Genomic DNA, 20,475 nt, shown 5'->3' on the forward strand with positions numbered 1-20,475 from the left:
AGAATATAAAGTTGAATTCCAACGTCCAAGGTTGAAAAATGGAAAAAAAACAAAAACACAAGACGCAAACTCTGTGGAGAAGAAATACAACAAAACAGCACAGCACGTGAAGGTGTTCTCGAAATCTATTTCTGATTTCAACCCAAGCAATTGCTTGTTTGTATTGGGTGCCTTTATTGTGTTGACTTATTTATGCGATTCTGCCAGAGCCACAGCTTTTGTGTGATTAAAATAATGTGAGAAAAATCACCCCGCCTCAGGATGAATAGCAGCTCCGATTTATTGATTCGAAAAAGGCACAAAACGCGACAAAGGGAGATGCTGTACACAAAGTCGGCGCGCTTGCTTTTCTTATTTCATTTTTAATTATGACTTTCACACCTTTGTGCGTATATATATTTTTGACTCCTCTTTCTTCCTCCCATCTTATTCCAGGAAGCCTTGCAGGAAACCTATTACCAGAAAATAACAAGGCACAGTGATAGTGGTTATATTTTAAGCAGGCAAAACTGACTCAGGACATAATATGCTGCTTTCAAAAACACAATCATTTACATTTTGATGATGACCCATCTCTTGGTTTGCCATCAGCACCCAAAAGACTGTGTTTATTTTCACAATAGCAGCCCTGAGAAGACTGATTAATGTTGCTATAACTGTAACATAAACGCTGCCACTTCCATAGGTCGGTGAATCACATTATGTGTAATGCCTTGATACGCGGCGCTGGCAACGCGTCGCATTGTGATTGTCTATAAACATCAATCGATGTTCTCATCCCACTGACTCCACGTCCGCAAACTCACCGCCCCCGAGCGTCACACACTGGAACCTGAGTAGATAGCACAGAAAACATGGTCCATTCAGCAATTATTCACAGAGTCCTGGACTAATGGCGCTCTGAATGCACAGACACAGCAGAATGTAGAGAGTCGCCGGACCAGCAGTAATCGCCCCCTACAGAGCATGTGTTTTTTATTGTGTGTGTGTGTGTGTGTGTGTGTGTGTGTGTGTGTGTGTGATAGTGTATGTGTGTGTGTGTGTGGGGGGGGGTGCATAATCTCCAACTGATTCACAACAAGCACAAACATGTCTAATGATGAACCCAGACTATGGTCACAGAAACCAACCCCCCTCCCGTTCCCTCTCACTTCCTCCCTCCCAGCCCCGGCTCCATATCAAGCAGATGAAAACATAACCTGTCACATTCCATTCCATTAAACCAGCTACAGTATGAACCATGTGCTCTACTCACTTGGGGGAGAGAGGGGAGAGAGGAGAGGCAGAGACATGGAGCGAGAGAGAGAGAGAGAGAGAGAGAGAGAGAGAGAGAGGGAGGGAGAGAGAAAGTAGGAAAGAGAGAGGGGGGGGGGGCAGCCAAGTGCATCTGGGCTCACTCAAGACTGATGCATTATTCACAATCTTTATGCTAATGTGATTTTAATGGTAAAAATACTGACAGATATGCGAGCGCAAACACACTGTACGAAGTACCAGAACCGGCCCAGTCCTACACATGCAGAAATGTCAGTCTGTCGGGAGAGTTGGACAAATCCTGTATCTGTACTGGACACAGTGTACACAAATATGAAATGTGTAATTATCCCTTAAAATACCTAATGCATCGGAGCATTCCTCTTATTGAGCTTCCAAATCTGTGCATTAGAGATTTTTCGTTCCTGCATGAGCCCATCAGCTGCCATTTGATGCCGGGCAGAGCAAGGTAATGACCGCGCACTCACTTGCACTGTCATTAGCCCTGCTTAAAATGCTGGGAGTTAACACAAATTAAGTGCACACATTAGAGCAGCTTGGCAGGGCCAAGACTTTTATTTTGATAACTACTATTGGCTATTAAGCAGAAGCTGTGCTTGCACGAAGATGGAAAAAAAAGAAAGAAAAAACCTAACTTGGAGCTGGAAAAATAAGCTGGAGCATAACCACATATCCATTGAACTTGCCTTTGAATAGATGCGTTTCTCACTAGAAAAGAGAAGCCAAGGATATGTGTTATCAACAGAGTGGAGCTGGCAGGGCGGGCGCAGCACAAGGGACATCTAGCGGTCACATAACAACAGGCTGCCGGAGGAAGTGAAAAATATCTCCACAGCTTCAGGAATAGTTGAGGATTTGGAAATATAGTTGAGAAAAATGTGCGTGTTTTTTATTATTGCATGCCATTGGGGGAGGGAGGGGAGAGAGTCACTGTCTTAGTACATAATGTAAGTGTACCTTCCTTCAAGGCAAATCAAGGCCCTTAGTGAGAATATATATTTACGATGGTATTTAATGAGGAATTAGACGCTAACTCATCTAAGTAGTGTAATTCAAGTTAAAATGTTGCTCCTCTTTCTTACTCAAACTCACATTATGAACTGTTACAGCTACCAGATATTTTGGTCGATTATAGTCCCAGCCTAAAGACCCTTAGCCGAGCATCAATCCATTGAAGAATGAGTAAAAGGTTTTTAAACCCCCGATGGGGTATTTTGCATCTTCAATATTCTTATTTTGCAAAATGTTGTTTGCATAAACTGGTACAAGGTTTGACTGACATACAGGATATGTAGAATTATTATATCATATGATGTCCTTACATAACCAGTAATGTTGACTGGAGTGGGTGATTGGCTCAGTTCCAGTAACTATAGTGTACAAGACACTTCGACCTTTGGTAAGGGAATGAAAAAAATATGGTTGGCTTTTTGAAAAGAGGCTAACACGCTGGAACTGACAATCTCTGCAATCCATTTGGACCCCATTCAAGACTGCATCTTTATCTGAGCGACGGCAGATTATTGTCCTCAGAGAGGTGTGCTAAAGCTGGATTATCTATTTGTTGAGGATCCATTTGACCTGATGGACACAGCCTGCCAGACTCACACACCCTTGCCTCTGTGGGTGTATTTTTTTTTTTTTTTTTTTTTTTTTTTACTTATTCGGGGGGGCAAGGATAGGATGGCAGTGGCAATGACACCAAAAGCTCTCATCCTCAGATTACCGTGTTTAGTGATCCACATGCACGGGACAATGGCAGGCATCATCATAATACATCCATTTAAAGAGATACACATACCTTCCCCTCTTAACTAGCCTGACCAAAAGCCACCTTTTTCCTTCTCCAGCCATCATTATTTAAAACCTCATTTAATAAAGAGGACTCGCTAATATGTGTGTTTGTGCTTTTAAGAATTCTATCCTCCTGCAAAAGGAGTTACAGCAAATAATACGACAAGAATGCGGCACCACTCGGGTCCTACAGTCCTGTGTTTCTCTGTGTGTTCTCTGTTGTTGTATTAAATGACCCACTTCTCAGGACCCAGCTCTGTTTCCTTCCGTGGCCGTCACATTGGCGAAGGTTTACGTGCGCCGCCACCATTCTGGAATCTGGAATACACACACACACACACACACACACACACAGAGACACAGACACACAGACACACAGACACACACACACACACACACACACACACACACACACAAGCGAGAATAAGCCATGGATCCCCTGATCATCTGATACACACAACTTTAACGCTGTAAAGAAACAGCGCTCTCTCATGAGTGTGTGATGTGTGATGTTTACCGACCCGCTGCCGTGTTCAAGATCGGGGTAAATGATGATGACTCGGTTTCCCACAGGAAGCAGACCTGCGCACGGTGAGCCGCCGCTCCCCGTTCTCCGGATGTACCTGAGGGGGGTCTCCGCGCGGCCCCTGGGAGAGGCACTGCCGGGTTTCTGCTTCTTGTCTGAGACGAGGAATCAACGGGGGCGCGGATGAGTTCCAGGAGGGGTTGCGTCAACTAAACGATCAACTTGGTGTTTTCAACGGTTGCCTGCCACGTTGAAATAACGATGGAGCCCGTTCTCAGCTATAGCTCAAAGGAGCATCAGTCTGTCATGCCAGTGTGTCAATGTCAGACTCACATTTGGACGTGTCGTGAGTCTGCGCTTCGTCCAGGATGCATGGGAAGATGAAGTCGCGCCCCAGGAAGCTCTGCAGCCCCGCGCCCAGACCCGTCGCTCTCGGAGGTGCGTTCTGCGGCACGAGCGGCAGCAGTCGAGCGGCGCTTATGTCTACAGATGGCACAGAGGCTCCGGGGCACTAGGGTTAGCGCCGTTTGATGGATATGGAACAGGGGGCAGAGACATGGCGCGGGGGGTTAATACTACAGGGCAAAAATCAAATTAGAGCAGGATAAGCAGACACTCAACCCGGTAACGATCACAAATGATCTCTTGGCAGCTTTGTGCTCTGCAACGGATCTCCTGGCTGCTATTGATGTTACCGTACAGCCTCCTGAACTGCCAACGTGAGCACAAGATGGATGACTGAATTGCCAACAGCATATAGGGGGAGAGGCTAATGACTATTCGACAATAACAAGCCGGGTGAGAACAGGCATGAGATGGAACTGAAAGGGTTATGGGTTGGCGAGGCTTTTTGTGTTTACGTTGATAATGAGAAAGCCCTGGATTTCCACTCTGCATTCCCACATCTACTATTAACAAGCAGAGGGGGTTGTGTTGACCTGGCTAATAGGGGCTAAATCCACTGGTGCATTATCGGCCAGGCACATTTCATCTAATCAGCAGGATGAAGGCAGCGGGCTTAGGCTGTTTTTAATTCAGCTCTGGAGGAGCATTACGGCCTCGCTCCCTCGTTACGTCAACATCAAATCAGTCGGACTGAAAGAGTTTGATCCGTGGTTACTTTTTTTTTTTTTTTTTTAACCCTGTTTTTGGTTGCTGCCGTTTGGTTGTTGTTTCCCTGTCCACTGTGTGATTTTAAGTTGCAATGCATTACCGATAATAAGGCCCATTATCAGCTTTTTCCTAAACGAGGCCTAGGCTGACGGTCAGGTCAATGACATAAGATCCTACATAACTTCACTGGATCACTTTTTTTAATACCGACCCGTTAAAAAATCAGCAATATAACTCACTCTTGATGTGTTATATATATATATACTATTTCATGTATTTAATCAAATATAATGCTAAAACTTTTACAGGATCTTTCTCGCGATTTATTTATTTATTCATATTTCAATTGAAGGGATTGACATACTTTTATGTGTGTGTGCAAGCATGCAATCATATGTATGATTTCCTATGTTATTTCACCGGTGGTTCTGCACAAAGCAGTTCAGCCCTGGTCCTCTCCTCTAGGGTGACCATCATCCCATCCAGGACTTGCAGTCTGGACAGATAAAGCACTGCTGCCGGTCTGTGAAGGGAACGCCGAGCCACCTGGGGGAAAGTTAACACACAGTCCTATAATACGACTAGTAAATAACCTACACTGTCATTTAAGTAACTCCCTAGCTAGGGCAGTAGTAGGGTAGTAGTGCTCCCCGGGCCCCTGGGACCACGTTCGATAACTGCTCTTCCAATGAGTCAGCTGATAGCTGCAGATAGCTCCCCCGACCCAGCTGAGAGCACCCTCAGGCCAGGGGATAACTCCAGGTTGTCTCCAGCTACGGAACTGTGTCTCGCTGTAAAACACTGCTGCGGCAGAGTGAGGAATCTCTGCAGCTGATAGCGATTTTGAGAGAGAGATTTTGGCCGGAGAACATGGAGAACAGCGGTGATCTCATGTGGTTGACAGCAGGAGGTATTGTCTCCAGGGCGTCTGTTGGCTTCTACCCCCTGGCAAGATTAAGTCTCCTGTGGGAAGAGAAGTGGTGATGTGGTGTGTGTGTGTGTGTGTGTGTGTGTGTGTGTGTGTGTGTGTGTGTGTGTGTGTGTGTGTGTATGGGGGGTGGGGGTGCTTTGGGCGACGCGGGCGTTGTGCACATCTGAACCGGGCCCAGCCGGACGGTCGGAGGACTGGGAGCGCGGAGCTCCGCCCAAGCCTGATCCATGCGGTCCAGATGGGGGCTGCACCCAGGCCAACAGTCTCTAACAACGGCCCTGCCATTTGGTCAACGGATTTGTCTCCGATGACGGCCAGTTTGAGGGAGAGCAGACGTCCTGTCATGTAATCACTTAATTTAGAACCACAGCGTGTGTGTGTGTGTGTGTGTGTGCGTGTGCGTGAGAAAGTGGGAAAAGGGAGCTTTTGCAAATTGGGGGTAAAAGTACTCTTTCTCCCCCACCAACACTTAGAGGGTCCAATTCCATGTAGAGAGAACACATAATAAGTAAAAAAAGGAGCAAGCATATGGCATGCTAATGTCAATCTGGGTCATATTTTAGGAGTCGTAATCATAGATGATCTATATCAGTTCGCAAACCCCCAGTGTATTAAATGTACTTTGTGGTAGATAAACATTAGTAATACTCACCGGATTTCCAACAACGGAAAGCTCAGTCAATGAGGGAAGGACTTCTAGTTTTACAAGCTCTGAGATGTCCTATAAAAACGAGAGAACCCAAAAGTTTAAATAATACTGCCCATAATACTGCCCTTTTCATCCACTACAAACCCTTGTTTGACTTTTTATATTTACTAATGGTGACCTGCTTTGTGTGGATCACGGAGACATATGCATTAGTGCTGAACCTTCCCATAATTTTGGTGCAGTGAGGATAGAAGCAGCTGATGGGAGAGATTACACGTGTTGAGCTCTCATTAATCTCGTGAGAGAGTTTGGGCACGCAGAGGCTCATGACGGCGCCCCTCTTTATCCCCCGACTCGGCTGCAACTCAAACAGGTCCCAATTGTGAGAGCGGATATGCAACGATGATTGCTGCATTTTGTGTCTTAATTGAAAGCACGGAAAGATTAGGGAACCGAAGGGATAGCAACTGTTGACAAAAGTGCAAATCAATCGCCTGGGGTGAGAAGAGGAAGTAGACTGAGAAGCTGATTACACGTTGCTTTGATTGTTCCTCTCTGCCCTTATCCATACAGCCCTGGCCTTCAATCAAAGTTGATTCTCCTTAACACTACCCCATGCATGCCACAGTAGGGTGGTAATAGCTCATGATTACTATGTTTCACCTTGTAGTTTGCACACACACAAAAAAAATACCACTGGGGCTTAAATGAAATACATTCTTAAACATATTTTGCATACATGAATGAATCAGTGGAGGTCGTCGGTAAATCAGTGCAGCACGGAAAGTTGAGAGTGACCTCGGTGGCCTTGTGGTGTGAGTGAATTCCTCTCATGGTGGCAGCACAAAGGAGACCAAAATCTGTGCGTGTGTGGAGGACACGGGTAGCAGAGCCCAGTTTTGCACCTGTAACTTGTTCAGGCCGAGAAACAGCCTGCGCAGCTCGGTGAGTGGCTCGAGGTGGTTGAGCTCACGGATGCGGTTCTCTGCCAGGTGCAGCTCCAGCAGGATGTTCTGCGCTGCGAAGGAGTTCTGACCCACAGCTTTGATGCGGTTCTTGTCCAGAACCAGCTTTCTAAGCCGGCTCAGTCCCTCCAGACCTTCCACCTGGCTGATCTCATTTCCTGGAAGGCAGGAAACATCCTCAAACTAGTGAATTGCACGCACGCACGCACGCACACATGCACACGCACACACACACACCAAACTATGATAGTCCCTGGAACCCATTATTTGCAACAGAAAAATGAAAACAGAAATAACTGGCCCTGGCAGAGCAGTAATCTTTTTTACAAAAAGGAAGACCAAGCAAGTAAGTCCAGCTCAAATGGACAAATCACTCCAAAAACTCAGAAAACACAATCAACCACAATCAAAAGCAATTGAAAACAAAGTCAGTATTTCTTTTCTTGAACCCTCTCCCACCACCTGGTCTAAGGTCTACTTTTCTCCCTGTGTTTGCCTTTTGACAGTCCCTTCGCAACACCATTTTCAGCATTTCAAAGGAGGGCTGGCACATCACCCGTACCCACCTTGAAGAAAGAGTGCTTTCAGATTGCTGAGCCTGCTGAGCTGTAGATTGGCCATATTAGAGATGCAATTGTGGCTCAAATGCAGCACCTCCAGGCTCCCCATCAGAGGCTCTAGGCTGCCCGTGGACACAGCATCCCTTTAACACAGCCAAAGAAGGAGCGCTCTGAAGGTTGGGCACTTTTGCTAAATGAGCAGTTCTGTCTGCCCCCGCTGCTGCATTTAACTTGACAGACATCACAGGTGTAAAGCAACTCAAGGCAATCATCCGCTGGACCTACAAGAGTTTTTGTTGAAATCCTCAGCACTGATGCTTTATTGCATATTACAAAATAAACTGTGGAAATTGTGGAAAAATTGTAATCAAACTCATTGTCAAATCAAAAAAGGTTCCAATGTCGCCTTGATTTTTCAATTTTCTTTCTAAAAAACTTAAATAACATTTGCACTGAAATGTGGCGTTAACCCTCCAGTAATCTGACCACTACTATCATGAGTGAGTGAAGCATGAGTCAGTGCTGCCCCCAAATGGGTAATATCTGTCAATTCATTTCCGTCTTTGCTTAGTTATTAGGCTACTGGTTTAACACAGTAGGTTCTATTCAGTTATGTGTTTCCACCTAAAATCAGATTTATGGTACCTGTTAGATTTGGGTAGACATGGCTGTCCATAGCCACTGGAGTTGACTCTGTGATACAGCACCTGTCTGCTGGTCAGGTGGCTCTGGGATCTTTGTCTGGGCAGGATGGACTCAATGTGGTTATAATTCAGACACAGAGCCTGTAGGAAAACACAATGAAGAAAAATAATTTCCACTGGTTAGATTTTTCATTTCTTTTTATTTTTTTGGTTTTCAGCCTGTCACCTTTATGTTGGGCAGGTAGACCAGGCCAGAGAAGGATGTGAGGCTATTGTGCTCCAAGTTGACGCTGTGTAGGTTGTGGAAGAGGTCTGCCGGAGCCAGGTCCACCATCCTGAGTGACAGGGGGATGCAACATTTTGCCGCAATTTAAGGGATTCACAAGCAAGCACCATCAACAATAAATAAAGACGATTCATTGTAAGTATAACCCATGCAGCACGCAGCTTTTTTATTGGGTTACCTTATAGAGGAGCCCTGCAGGCTGAGGTCGATGATGTCTGAATAGTTAGAGTGTCCCAGCTTCTCTGCCACCATGTCCGGGGTCAGTCGACCGCCAAACACGTCCTTTGCATTCTTAGACTCGGTAACCTCCTTGTAAACATAAAAGCATCATTGTATCGTTTCACATTCAAGATAGAGTCATTTTTTGCAACTATTATGATACGTTTTAAAGTGACCGATTTGAAAAAAAACGAAACATACCACCGTGATTCCATCCAATGCTTTTAACGCAGGCAAATGGAATACCGTGTATATACGATAGTTTTCCAATTTCTCCACTAGAGGATTCCCATAAAGCTCGAGGATGACGAGATTAGTCAATAACTGAATAAAAACAAAAATAGGTGGAATCTTTAAGACAACAATGAAGATTAGATGAAGAGAATATCAACAGGCCGTAAGTTATGTATAACACTTTCTGCCATGTATGACTTTTAAAGTACTTCCTCATTAGTTGCACACCTTCAGATGGTAGATGTCTCGCGTGGTAGTGATGCGGTTGTTGCTGATGTAAAGCTCAAAGAGGGTGCGAGCCCTTTGGATCCCATTCATGGAAGCGATGCAGTTGTTCTCCACAGACAGAAAATGCAAATTTGGCAGACTGTCCAGGACAGAGGCCTCTAGACAGGAGAGCTGGTTTCCATCCAGACTGAGTTTGGTTAGGCAGCAAAGCTTGGACAGTCCTGAAAAATGGAAAGGGATTAGATGTGTTTGTTTCCCTATCTATCTATCTATCTATCTATCTATCTATCTATCTATCTAACGCTCTATCAATCAATCTATCCATCTATCTATCTATCTATTTATCTGACAGAATTCACTCACCGTCCATTTTGGTTATGCAGTTGTCATTGAGGGAAAGCTCCTCAAGGTGCAGGCAATTTTCAAGCCCCTCCAGTTTAGAGATGTCGTTGTCATTAAACGAGGCCCAACGGAGATTAATCAATTTTTCCAGGTTGGTCAGTTTGTGGATCCCCTGTCCATCCAGGTTAAGAGCTGTTATCTGTTTGGATTACAACATTAAAATATAGCTGCAGGCAGCAATACACGGGGTCCGGTTGAGTCGTTTTTTGTAGATATTACAGTTTTCCGGGTTCTGTCAAGTTACACCGCCGACTTACGTCTGGACCAATCAACATGCACTTATGTCTGCATGTTGCTCTTCTAAGCGTTCAGTTTATATATTCCTGAAGGACGGTGTATAAACAATTGCGATCGTTCCTAGATGACGCAGTGCGGACACAAAAGAAATGGTCGGTTCCTCCAGTGGTTCTTCTAACTTCTTGCAGTGCGAAAACGTCTTCTTTGAACGATTATAATTTCCTGGGTTTTGTAAAACGCAGCACGAGTTACAGTTTCCCGAGTTTCTTTTAGACGCAGCCCCACCTCAAGATGTCATGTCTAGATGTCGTTCGTAAGTGGCTGGAGGGGAATGACTTCGGAGAGACGACACTTGAACTTACTGTATGTAACTTTTGATGATGACTAATGAAATTACAACAGTTTTTCACTCATTTCTGCTCAAAAGGTAGAATGAATGAATGAATTGATCAAACTTGAACGACAAGATGTCTGAAACGTCCCGGTTCTCACGAGCACCTCAACCATGTCTGTGTGTACTGCAGTTATCGTGTTTCAGATACTTTTAACCCAAAAAAATGCAGAGCAACAATGAAAGAAGAGCCTGACATTACTGCTTTACCCTGGTAGAGTGCTTACGGAGGAAACCGATGATCCTCATCATCCTCAAGTAGGGTATCGAAAAAAACAATAGAGTCTATTTCTGTCCGAGACCCACCTGTGCAGCCCAGTCTGGTGCTAGTTCTCCAGCAGGGTGCCTGGGAGCTGGGCTGAGGCGACACAGGAGCTGGGCTGTCGAAAGAAGGCTGAGACACCGAGGTCGCTCACTGTCCGTCAGGGAGTTGGCCAGAAGAGACGCCTGGGGACGGAGGGTGAGGGTGCAACGCAACTCAATACGGCAGTTGAGTGTTAAATTCTGGTTATAATTGGAATTGGAGTACAATTTTACATACAATACAATTTTAATAATAAATTGAGTATATTTACTTTACAGGTTTCATTTCAATAGCTATTGCCACGTGAATTTGTGGCATAGGCAAAGGCTTAAGCTTAGAAAACAAAACATACAGTATACAGTATGCTAGTCTTTATTATTATAATCATTATTGTTATTATAATTATTATAATTATGCCAAACCTGGTTCATTTTGGAGACAGCATTAATCCGAACAGCAGCAGCAACTTCTTCTTCTGACACCAAATCACCATCCAGGTGTGTGAGCCCCGTGAGACGGTTCAGTGCAGTCATTCTGACCGTGTCTGGCTGTAAAAGTTTTTAAAGTCAAATTTGAGTCAATACAAAATAAGTCATGGATTTGCAGTGACCTCATAATTTCTGTTCAAATGAACCAAACTGAAACCACCCCATAGCAAGTGGTTACCCTGTGCCAGTCGTTGTGCCGGGTGTCAAGCTTCAACAAGGCCGGGGTGTGTTTTTTCAGCACAGCCACTTCCTTCCTGGTCTTGGAGAGCTTGTTCCAGCGCAGGTCCAGCTGCTTCAGCCCCCCCAACCCCTTCAGCCCTTCTAGGGTCACTATGTGGTTGTAGCTGGCGTCCACAAACTCCAGGTTGGGCTGGAAGAATTGATGATGAACAGTATATCAATGACATTTACACAACATGATTTAAAGAGGGTTAATTAATCAGTGCACAAACCATGTGAGAGATGTCATCCAGACGTGTCAACTCATTGAAACTAATAGTGAGGTGCCGCAGAGCCGTCAGGCGGGATATCTCCTTGAGTTTGTTCAGACTGGTGCCATGGAGGTTCAGCACCTGAAGGTTTAAGAACAAGAAACTAAGCCTACAGGAGCATAACATCGTCATCTATAGCATCAATATCCAGGCTGGTTAAAGGTTGAGACCCTCACAGTGATCTGACTGAGCACGTTGGCCCGGGCCACTTCAAGCAGCGTCCTCTCATCCAGACCTAACATCATCGGACGTGGTCTCGGCACAGGCTCTGTGTTGAGGGCCTCCGTGTCCAGGGCGATATCTTCCGGGTAAGGGTGATCCACGTCGGAGCTGAGGTCGGGGGAGGCACGTTTGCCATGGTGCTAACGACACAGGACATTTCGAACCAGTTATTCTTTCTGCTGAGAAGCCAGTAAAGTAGTAAAGAGTCAAACGTACTTTAATGACTGATATAAGGCGGTCATTAAAATTCCTGACCTGGGAGATGTATTCAAAATGGACAATGTACTCTGGCAAGACAAGCTCATGGTCAAACACAAACCACTGACTTTGTTTGAGACTGCACTCACAACCACTGTGCATTGTCGGAGAGCTGGGTCTTTCTAAAAAAAAAAAAAAACAATACGGCAGCATGATGACACTCTTTTAATCCTTGTTAAATCGCCTTCATGGTCCATCCTTCATACGGCTTGTACTGTACCAATGTTTGTCTCAATCCCGTTCTCGGTATTGACAGTATACAGGCGGTATACAGAGTGTGCTTTGGGATAATTGCTGATGTCCACCGGCGCGCCCTCTCGCACGGGGGAACTGCGGCCCAGGAAGACTTTGGAAATAATGACGTGGCCTACGGGTGAACAAATAATTACCTTCTCAATGACTCACCAAAAAAAACAAAAAACAAAGCTGGAAAAGTCATGATTCGGGACACGGGTGCCACACGAAAGGGCTCACGCACCGTGTCTGAAGGGGAAACCGTCGGAGCCTCGCCGGGCGCAGCGCAACGCCGACTCCATCCTCGGCCCCTCGGCCAGACGCAGGCTGGTGGTCAGGGGCACGGCGCCCTCTCTGCCCACGGCCTGGTACAAAAAAACAACAGAGCGACAACGTCAAAAGGAAATCTCTGGCATATAAGACTCGAAAAAGCACTAGTGTAAGCACCTTATACTTCTCCGCTTCAACGAAGCCTTCCTCTGGGATGGATGAGGTTTCATTCTCCTTCACGGCTCTTTCAGGGTCAGGCACATAGAACAGGTACTCCAGCCAACGCTTGTAGTTCCTCGAAAAAAAGACGAGAGGAAGATAAAGATACGACGACGCGAGGGTCCAAATTTGCAACAAAGCCTGAGCAGCCTGAGCTCCGTCATTGTTCTCTGTCTCTCATAATTACGTTGAGTGGCGGGCGTAATGGCGGGCGTGATTTTTGGAAAATGATTACAGTCCCATTTCACTCACTGCGAAAAGAAAGTTGATTCCTCGCCAGCCAGCAGGGAGTGAAGTTTATCCTCGAAGCGAATCTTCAGAGCTCGATTGTGTATTCGGATAACGCTGTTGATCTTGATGCCGGTGATGCCGTGAGCCTTGTAGTCAGCGGCGGAGAAACGTGACTGCATGAGGTCATGATAGGACGCGAACCTGGTGATTGGAACGAATCAAAAAGCTTCGTGAATGGTTACTTTTGCTTGTCATTTTTGATAAAATGCTGAATAGCATTTGTTTTTGCAACTGATAATGCATCAATAACTTGAAGTACCCGGGATCTGTGGAGCAGACCTCTTCAAAATGGATATTGCCAACGGTCTCAAGCTCGATTAGCAGGGAGCGGATTCGACTCTCCTTCCTGTTTGCGGTTTGGGATAATTCCTGTTCACACCAGGATTCTATCCTGGAAGAGTTAGGAGACAACATTATCATAATTCTCTTCTTGAAAGCCCGTGTGCGCATCAAAGTAGGAGTTAGGACGTTCATTGTCCAAACACACGGACTCACTCCTCCAGCCTCCGGTGCCACAGCTTCACCCTCTCCCTCAGCGCCTCCATCTTGCGCAGTATCTTGTTCCTCATGGTGGGATCACAGCCCACGTCCACGGGAAAACCATTTCTGTTCCCCGGATCTCCGGTCAGCGTGGACCTCCCATCGCTGGCGGGCACCTCTGAGAGCTCACACTGCAGCTAGGAGTAAAAGAAACATTCGGTGTGAATGGTGAGAGCATGACACTTCTGGTTCCGCTGACATCTTCACTCGTGCGCTGTTGCTGTTGCTGCTACTATTGCTGCTGCTGTTTCCGTTGCTTGCTGGTCTTGTTTCTATTGTCGCTGCTGGTGTTGTCGTTGCTGCTGCTAACCTTATACCTAAACTTAACCATCCACCGTGACTGGATTAAGATGACATAGTGCACACAGTTGAAATATCAGTGTCTGGTGAGGGCTGCCACCTCCAGTTCCGGTGACGTCTTTGCTGTGCGTTGCTCCCCTGAGAACTGTTGACTCAATACATTTGAGATTTCTGGTTCCGGTGACGTCTTCGCTTGTGTGCTGTTGCTGTTACTGCTGTTTTTGCTGCTGCTATTGTTGCTGCTGGTATAGTAGCCGTTAGTGTTGCTATTGCTGCTGGGGGTTGTTGTTGTTGGTGCTGCTAACCTTATACCTTAACTTAACCATTTCTGACCTTATTCCTTAACCTAATCATCTCGAACGTTATACCTAAACATAACCATCTCTGACCTTACACCCTAATTTAAATATCTCTAACTTTGTACCTCAACTCAACATCTGTAACATCTCTAACCTGAGTGACTTCCGGTTCCGGTGAGAGCTACCACTTCCGGTTCTGGTGAGGTCTTTACGTATGCGTTGCTGTTGTTGCTGCTGTGGCTGCTGCTGCTATTTCCGTTGCTGTGTGGTTGTTTCTGTTGTGATATTACAGTTAGAGGATTATAAGAAGGATATGTTTTCAGAGAGAGAGAGAAAGTCAAAAGGATCTCCCTCCCGAGGTCTGATTGAAAACTTGACCCGTAACGTAGTGAAGCTAATTAAAGGACCATGACTGGATTAAGATGAGATGGTGCAGACAGTTGAAATGTCCGTTTCCGGTGAGGGCTACCACTTCCGGTTCCGGTGACGTCTTTGCTGTGCTTTACTTCGTGGAGATGAGATAGTACACACTGTTGACTCGATACAGGTGAGGAGATTTCTGGTTCCGGTGAGAGCTACCACTTCCGGTCCCGGTGACGTCTTCGCTTGTGCGCTGTTGCTGTTGCTGCTACTGTTACTGCTGCTGTTACTGCTGCTATTTTTGTTGCTGCTGATGTCTGATGCTGGTGTTGTCGTGGCTGCTGCTGCTGCTGCTGTTGTTGGTGTCGCTTACCTTATACCTTAACTGGTGTTGTCGTTGCTGTTGCTAAGCTTGTACCTAAACTTAACCCTCGCTTACCTTGAACCTCAACTTAACGTAACCTTATACCTCGACTTAACCATCTGTAACCTGAGTGACCTTTCCGGTTGCGATGACAGCTACCACTTCCGGTTCCCGTGACGTCTTTGCATGTGCGTTGCTGCTGTTGTCGCTGCTGGTGTCGATGTTGCTGCTGCCGTTGTTGTTGTAGTCTCTGTGGCTGTTGTTGCTGCTGCTGTTGTTGTTTTCTGTTGCTGTTGCCACTGTGGTTGGAGTCGCTTTTATTGTTGTTTTTGTTGTCTTTGTTGTTGCTGTTGTTTCAGGGGCATTCTTTTGTAATGACCGGCTGACAACTACGTTCTCTCTTTCTTTTTTGTATTTCTTTGTAAAGCGCATTGTGTTGCCCTGGTATGAAATGCGCTCTACAAATAAAGTGTGACTTGAGTATATATAGATAAAGTTAACTGGAGGTATATTACAGTTGATTGATTGATTTTATTCCACAAATTCATTTTAAAAACACCAGTTCAGCCATGGCATTGGGTGTTTACATAAAAGGGAAAAGTCAGGACAGCACAATGAATATTTCCATTGTAGTCCATTTGGTTGATGAAATAACTCCAAGAACGCTCGAGTGTTTGTTCCTACATTTTCGAGGGCGTGGTTGAGTGTCTTGATCCGCTCCCCGGGAAACCGGAGAAGGGACTTCTTCCGTGCCGTCAGACTGGCCTGGGTCTCTGCAAAGCTCCTCTGAGCGGCGCGCACACGCATGTTGTAGTACATCATTTTCTTCATCACTGTGGACTAGGAAAGAAAAGGTGAAAGTATACAAAAAAAATCTTTAATTTGAGATCGTTCTCAAAAATGCTTTCAGTATTCATCATTTTCGGCATACTTTAGTACAAAACATGAGCAATATGCTTTAATGTTTTTGCAAAAGCTTATTTGATGCAATGACAATGGATTAAATTAGATAATATAAAATATGATCTCATATATAAATATAAAGGTGTATTATTGTAATTTTGCAATAAATAAGTAACAGAGGACATGTAACAGAGCACATGTTTAATTTGGCTGTAAAAGAATTTCTTTTTAAATGTGGGTTCCTTTTTTTACATTTGTTGAGAGGTTCTCCGGTACCCTTTATGTGAAGGAATCGGTCAATTATCGTGTATTTTGTACATAATTTGATGTTAGAAAATTGGTATGGGATCAGCATCAATCTGAATTGCACAATAACATTAATTAATGTTTCCAAGTTTATATTAAATTATTTACCTATTCATTTTTTCTATTGATCTATTTATTTATATACTGTCTATCATATACCTAAACATGTCTATCTGTTGATGCATTTTTCATGCATTTTTTTTCAGTAAGGGACAAATTTCAAGCACTAATGATATGATTGTGGAAAAACATCAATACAGTATGTACTGTATATCTATAAAGGGCAGAAAAGGTCCTCATACAGCCTAAATATCCACTGCAGACGGTCTCTCTGCTTCGTACCTCGGCAGCTTCCTTCACTTGCTTGCTGGAGACTTCATATGTGTCGAGTCTCTGGAGGCCGGGCATGTGGTACAGCACGTGGGTGGCATAGTTACAGAGCAGACATACCGGGTTGGGACTGGACTGCGGGTCTTTCAGCCCGAGCACGCTCAGGTGGGGCAACGCCGCCAGGAAGGTGAGCTCCTATTACACCCAGCGACAGGAAGACACGCTGGTTTGTTGGTGGGAACGTTCTCGTTTGGTGGAAATTCGGGTGTTACAACAGCAGATGTTGACGAAAACAGATCAAAAATAAAAATGAAATAAAATATATGCATTTGTATAGCTGACTATGTTAAGCAGTGAACCCAATATGGACAGATAGTGGGTACACTGAAGTAAAGTACTAGTATGTTTTGTCACATAAATACAGTATACAGTAATATAGCAGGTAATATGCAATAATAACACTAGTAGAAAGTGGTTTAAATATTCTGTTCTAAGGTATAATATGCTGGTATAATGTAATATATTTATAGCCATATTGTTAAGTGTATATATGTTTAGTATGGTGAGTTGGCAGCATAGTTGTGATATTACTGAACCTAGAATAAAACAGTGGGAAAATATATAGACTAATATTTCAGTGGAGGTTTTGTTAAGCCCAGGGCAGCAAAGATGATTGCAAATTCAGACCCTGAATTTTCATAATCATTTTTGAATCTTTCAAGCCCAATGACTGTAATAAGAATCTCTCTAAAGAATGGGGATGAATAAAAAACAAGACATTAAACCTGTTTTTTGTTATCTAAAAAAAAAATAATAATAATGGTATTATCTTACCTTAAAGGACATGATCCTGTTCCCGGATAGATTTAGAATGTGAAGATCGACATTAGGATCGAGGCTATGTCCTTGAAAATGGTTGATAAATGTTTTGGTTAAATATTTTGGAGACTCAAACACAATCTACAGCGGCTGAAAATTCTTGGAATGTTTGAACCTACCTATTGTTTCAATGTTATTGTCAGCAAGGTTGAGGTCTTTTAAATTTTTAAGTGTATTCATGCCCTAGAGGGTATAACAATAAAAAAATTTTTAAATTAAACATATACTGAAAATATCATGAGACTCTTCTGACAAGGCAAAACAAATAAATATGAGCTGTACGATATATTAGCTATAGATGGACGGACAGACAGACAGACAGACAGACATAATAGGAATACCTCTATGCAGTTGATGTCATTGTTGTTGAGCCACAGCACTTGTAGGTTGATAAGCAACTCCAAATTCTCTATTTTACTGATTTGGTTGTCATATAGGTACAGATTCTGTAATTGAAGACAGTTCTGCAGTCCAGAAATGTTCTACGAGAAATATAGAAGAAGAGGAAAGCATGTGCCAGTCGTAAAATTCAGCTTTTTGTTAATTTAATACATAAAAGGGTGGCGTTACACTTCACATTTCAAAGTGAAGATGCAAAAAAAAAAAATGCATTAACAATAGAGTTGTATGTGTAATGCATATTGCGGATAACCAAAATGAAACTGCAACTCAGCTCAACGTGGGCACAAACTGTACCTTCAGTTGGCATTCAACCACCCAGAGCTCTGAGAGCAGGGGGCAGCACTCCAGAGCCTGAACGCTGTCAATGCTCTGGCCCACAATGGTGAGCTGGCGCAGCCTCGGGAAGGAGGAAAGCCCCGCCATGCGAGGGAAGCCCGAGAAGAAGACTTCCAGAGAGGTAACCGTACCACCATCCTGTGCTATCTTTTCATAGGATAATCCATTGGCCAAGCACTATCAGAGAAAACAATGTTGCTGACAATTAAATAAATGTTGTGCTGTGTGGTGCAGAATTGTGGTGGCATAAAAAAAATAACGATTTATATTGTAGGATATAGCCCGTATAATGTATGTTCAGTGTTACTGTATACTATAGTGGGATACATTATACAGTCAAATGTCAGTATTTCATGTTTTCAAGGTTGTATTTCAAGATTGTTAGAAAGGCCAGACGAAGTGGGTTTTTTTTTATCAAATGAATGACTTGAAATGGAAGGAATCCCTTGAATGCAGTAAGCCCTGAAATGTGTTTACTAATTAACTTGCTTGTTTTCTTCTCCAGGTTTTTTTGCACTTTTATTGCATGTCTTTTATCACAGCTTTTTTACTGTGGTTGAAAATTAAAACCAAAAGGTAATTTGCAGCCCAACTTCTCTGGATTAGGTTTTCACAACATGGCAAATTATGCAGGGAGCACAAATTCATGGATAAGTGACTACTGCTTGCAAAACCCATCTTGGACCTCTAATAGAACAACCGCAGCTCAGTGATAGGGAGCTCTCTGGCGCTATAGCCTTAGAAATGATTACACACTGTATAAAAGGTAGGTTAAACTTGTTATTACAGGACTCTTTCATTCATTACATAGAGCACAATGATCTAACCTCACCAGGTAACTGAGCTTTGGGAAGATTGCAAAGTGCACTCTGCAGAAATCTAACTGTGTAACCCATCCAGCTGCATTCACCAGTAAGTATGAACATACTGGATAGTATAGGGCATCCTGTGGGATTGGTTTTCTACATATGTTCTTTAGTGTTTCCCACGTGATATTTTGCATTATCATACACAACTACTTACCAATTCTTTTACGGCCTCCTCGTCACCATCAAACTTTTCACTTGGTATCATAATTGTCTGGGTTGAACCTGGAGTTACAGAGTACATACAGCGTTTATTGGTTTATTTATTTTTCTACTCACTTGAGATTATAGGCCTACTCTACATTTTCCATTAACTGATACATTGCATTTGTGAAATTGATAAACAGAAGTGCACTTTAGAATATTCACTGCGATGGCAATGTAAAACACAAACGAATTCAATGAACTGGGGGAACTGATATTACAGGTTAAATAGAGTATCAATCAATACAACATACTGCAACGTTGGTGGAAAATACTTACATTAAACGACTTAGTAAATATCCAGATAAATGCATGAGCAGATTAAGCTTTGCGCTGTTATTATAATGAAATGATGATTGCTTTCTGTATATTCAGATACGGAGCTCATACGAGACCTGCAATGTTTGCCACCGGTCTCCAGGCAGCAGCGTCCGGTTACTAGGGCGCCATGTTGGACCAGGCGTCGCTGTGCTGGGTTCGACCACAAGAGAGCGCTCAAACTCATCCAAACCGAGTGATGACAGGTTCGACTCTTTTTTTGAGATTCGGTTCTTGACATGTATCTTCGTTAAAATTAAAAAAACAAAAATAAAAAAAAAAGTGTCGTACGATTGTTCGTACGTTTGATTCGGTTGGTGAACGAGGGGGAACTTGAGGGGGGAGCGACAAAGGAGAATCAGAGAAGTCGGTCGGAAGTTGTGTTACGGTGAAATTCCATGCTAAACAATGCACAGTGTAAATCGGTCACATTCTATGTGAGTCATGCCCTGGCCCTTTTGGCGCTGGAAATTTTAATTAAATCTTTTGTGTAGTTTTCCTTTTTTCTTTTTTAGTTTGTGAGTCGAAGATCGCGCCCCGACTCGTTTTTCGGTTCGCCGCGAACGAATCGTTTGCGAATCTTGCATCATAAAACAACAAAACAACGGCAAATATCACACGTGAAATAATTGATAAATGCGAATTATACATTTCAAAACAACAGTGTATTCTCATAAATACCATTTCAAAATGATTTAACACATATTTTCAAGTGTCAAATATATATATTTTTTTCTTAACAAATATTACACAACCATTAGTGATATCAGGCGTATTTTGCACATCAAAGGTAAAAAAAATAATAATAATAATAAAAAATAAAAAAGATGAGGTGGA

The 20,475-nt window shown here is 43.7% G+C and overlaps 1 protein-coding gene across 1 annotated transcript; it reads right to left on the reverse strand.

Moving 5' to 3' along the window:
- Window positions 1–1,510: 1,510 nt before the first annotated feature.
- Window positions 1,511–19,751, reverse strand: lrrc9 (leucine rich repeat containing 9; the record flags this gene model as incomplete). Its single annotated transcript, XM_080012006.1, has 33 exons — window positions 19,716–19,751; window positions 19,274–19,341; window positions 18,209–18,427; window positions 17,854–17,994; window positions 17,632–17,695; window positions 17,468–17,538; window positions 16,646–16,828; window positions 15,779–15,934; window positions 13,727–13,908; window positions 13,491–13,622; window positions 13,193–13,372; window positions 12,899–13,016; window positions 12,696–12,816; window positions 12,438–12,584; window positions 12,215–12,339; window positions 11,914–12,099; window positions 11,699–11,818; window positions 11,425–11,616; window positions 11,181–11,306; window positions 10,761–10,901; window positions 9,788–9,965; window positions 9,425–9,645; window positions 9,164–9,286; window positions 8,922–9,052; window positions 8,684–8,792; window positions 8,459–8,598; window positions 7,820–7,956; window positions 7,194–7,411; window positions 6,292–6,360; window positions 5,129–5,254; window positions 3,929–4,040; window positions 3,652–3,750; window positions 1,511–1,566 (listed from the first exon to the last, which is right to left on the reverse strand). Exons 2-33 carry the CDS (start codon window positions 19,322–19,324, stop codon window positions 1,511–1,513), a joined length of 4,374 nt encoding a protein of 1,457 aa, XP_079868132.1. The 5' UTR covers window positions 19,325–19,341; window positions 19,716–19,751.
- Between the last annotated feature and the right edge of the window lie 724 nt (window positions 19,752–20,475).

Source organism: Zeus faber (genome assembly GCF_960531495.2).
Source record: "Zeus faber genome assembly, chromosome: 13".
Lineage (NCBI taxonomy): Eukaryota > Metazoa > Chordata > Actinopteri > Zeiformes > Zeidae > Zeus > Zeus faber.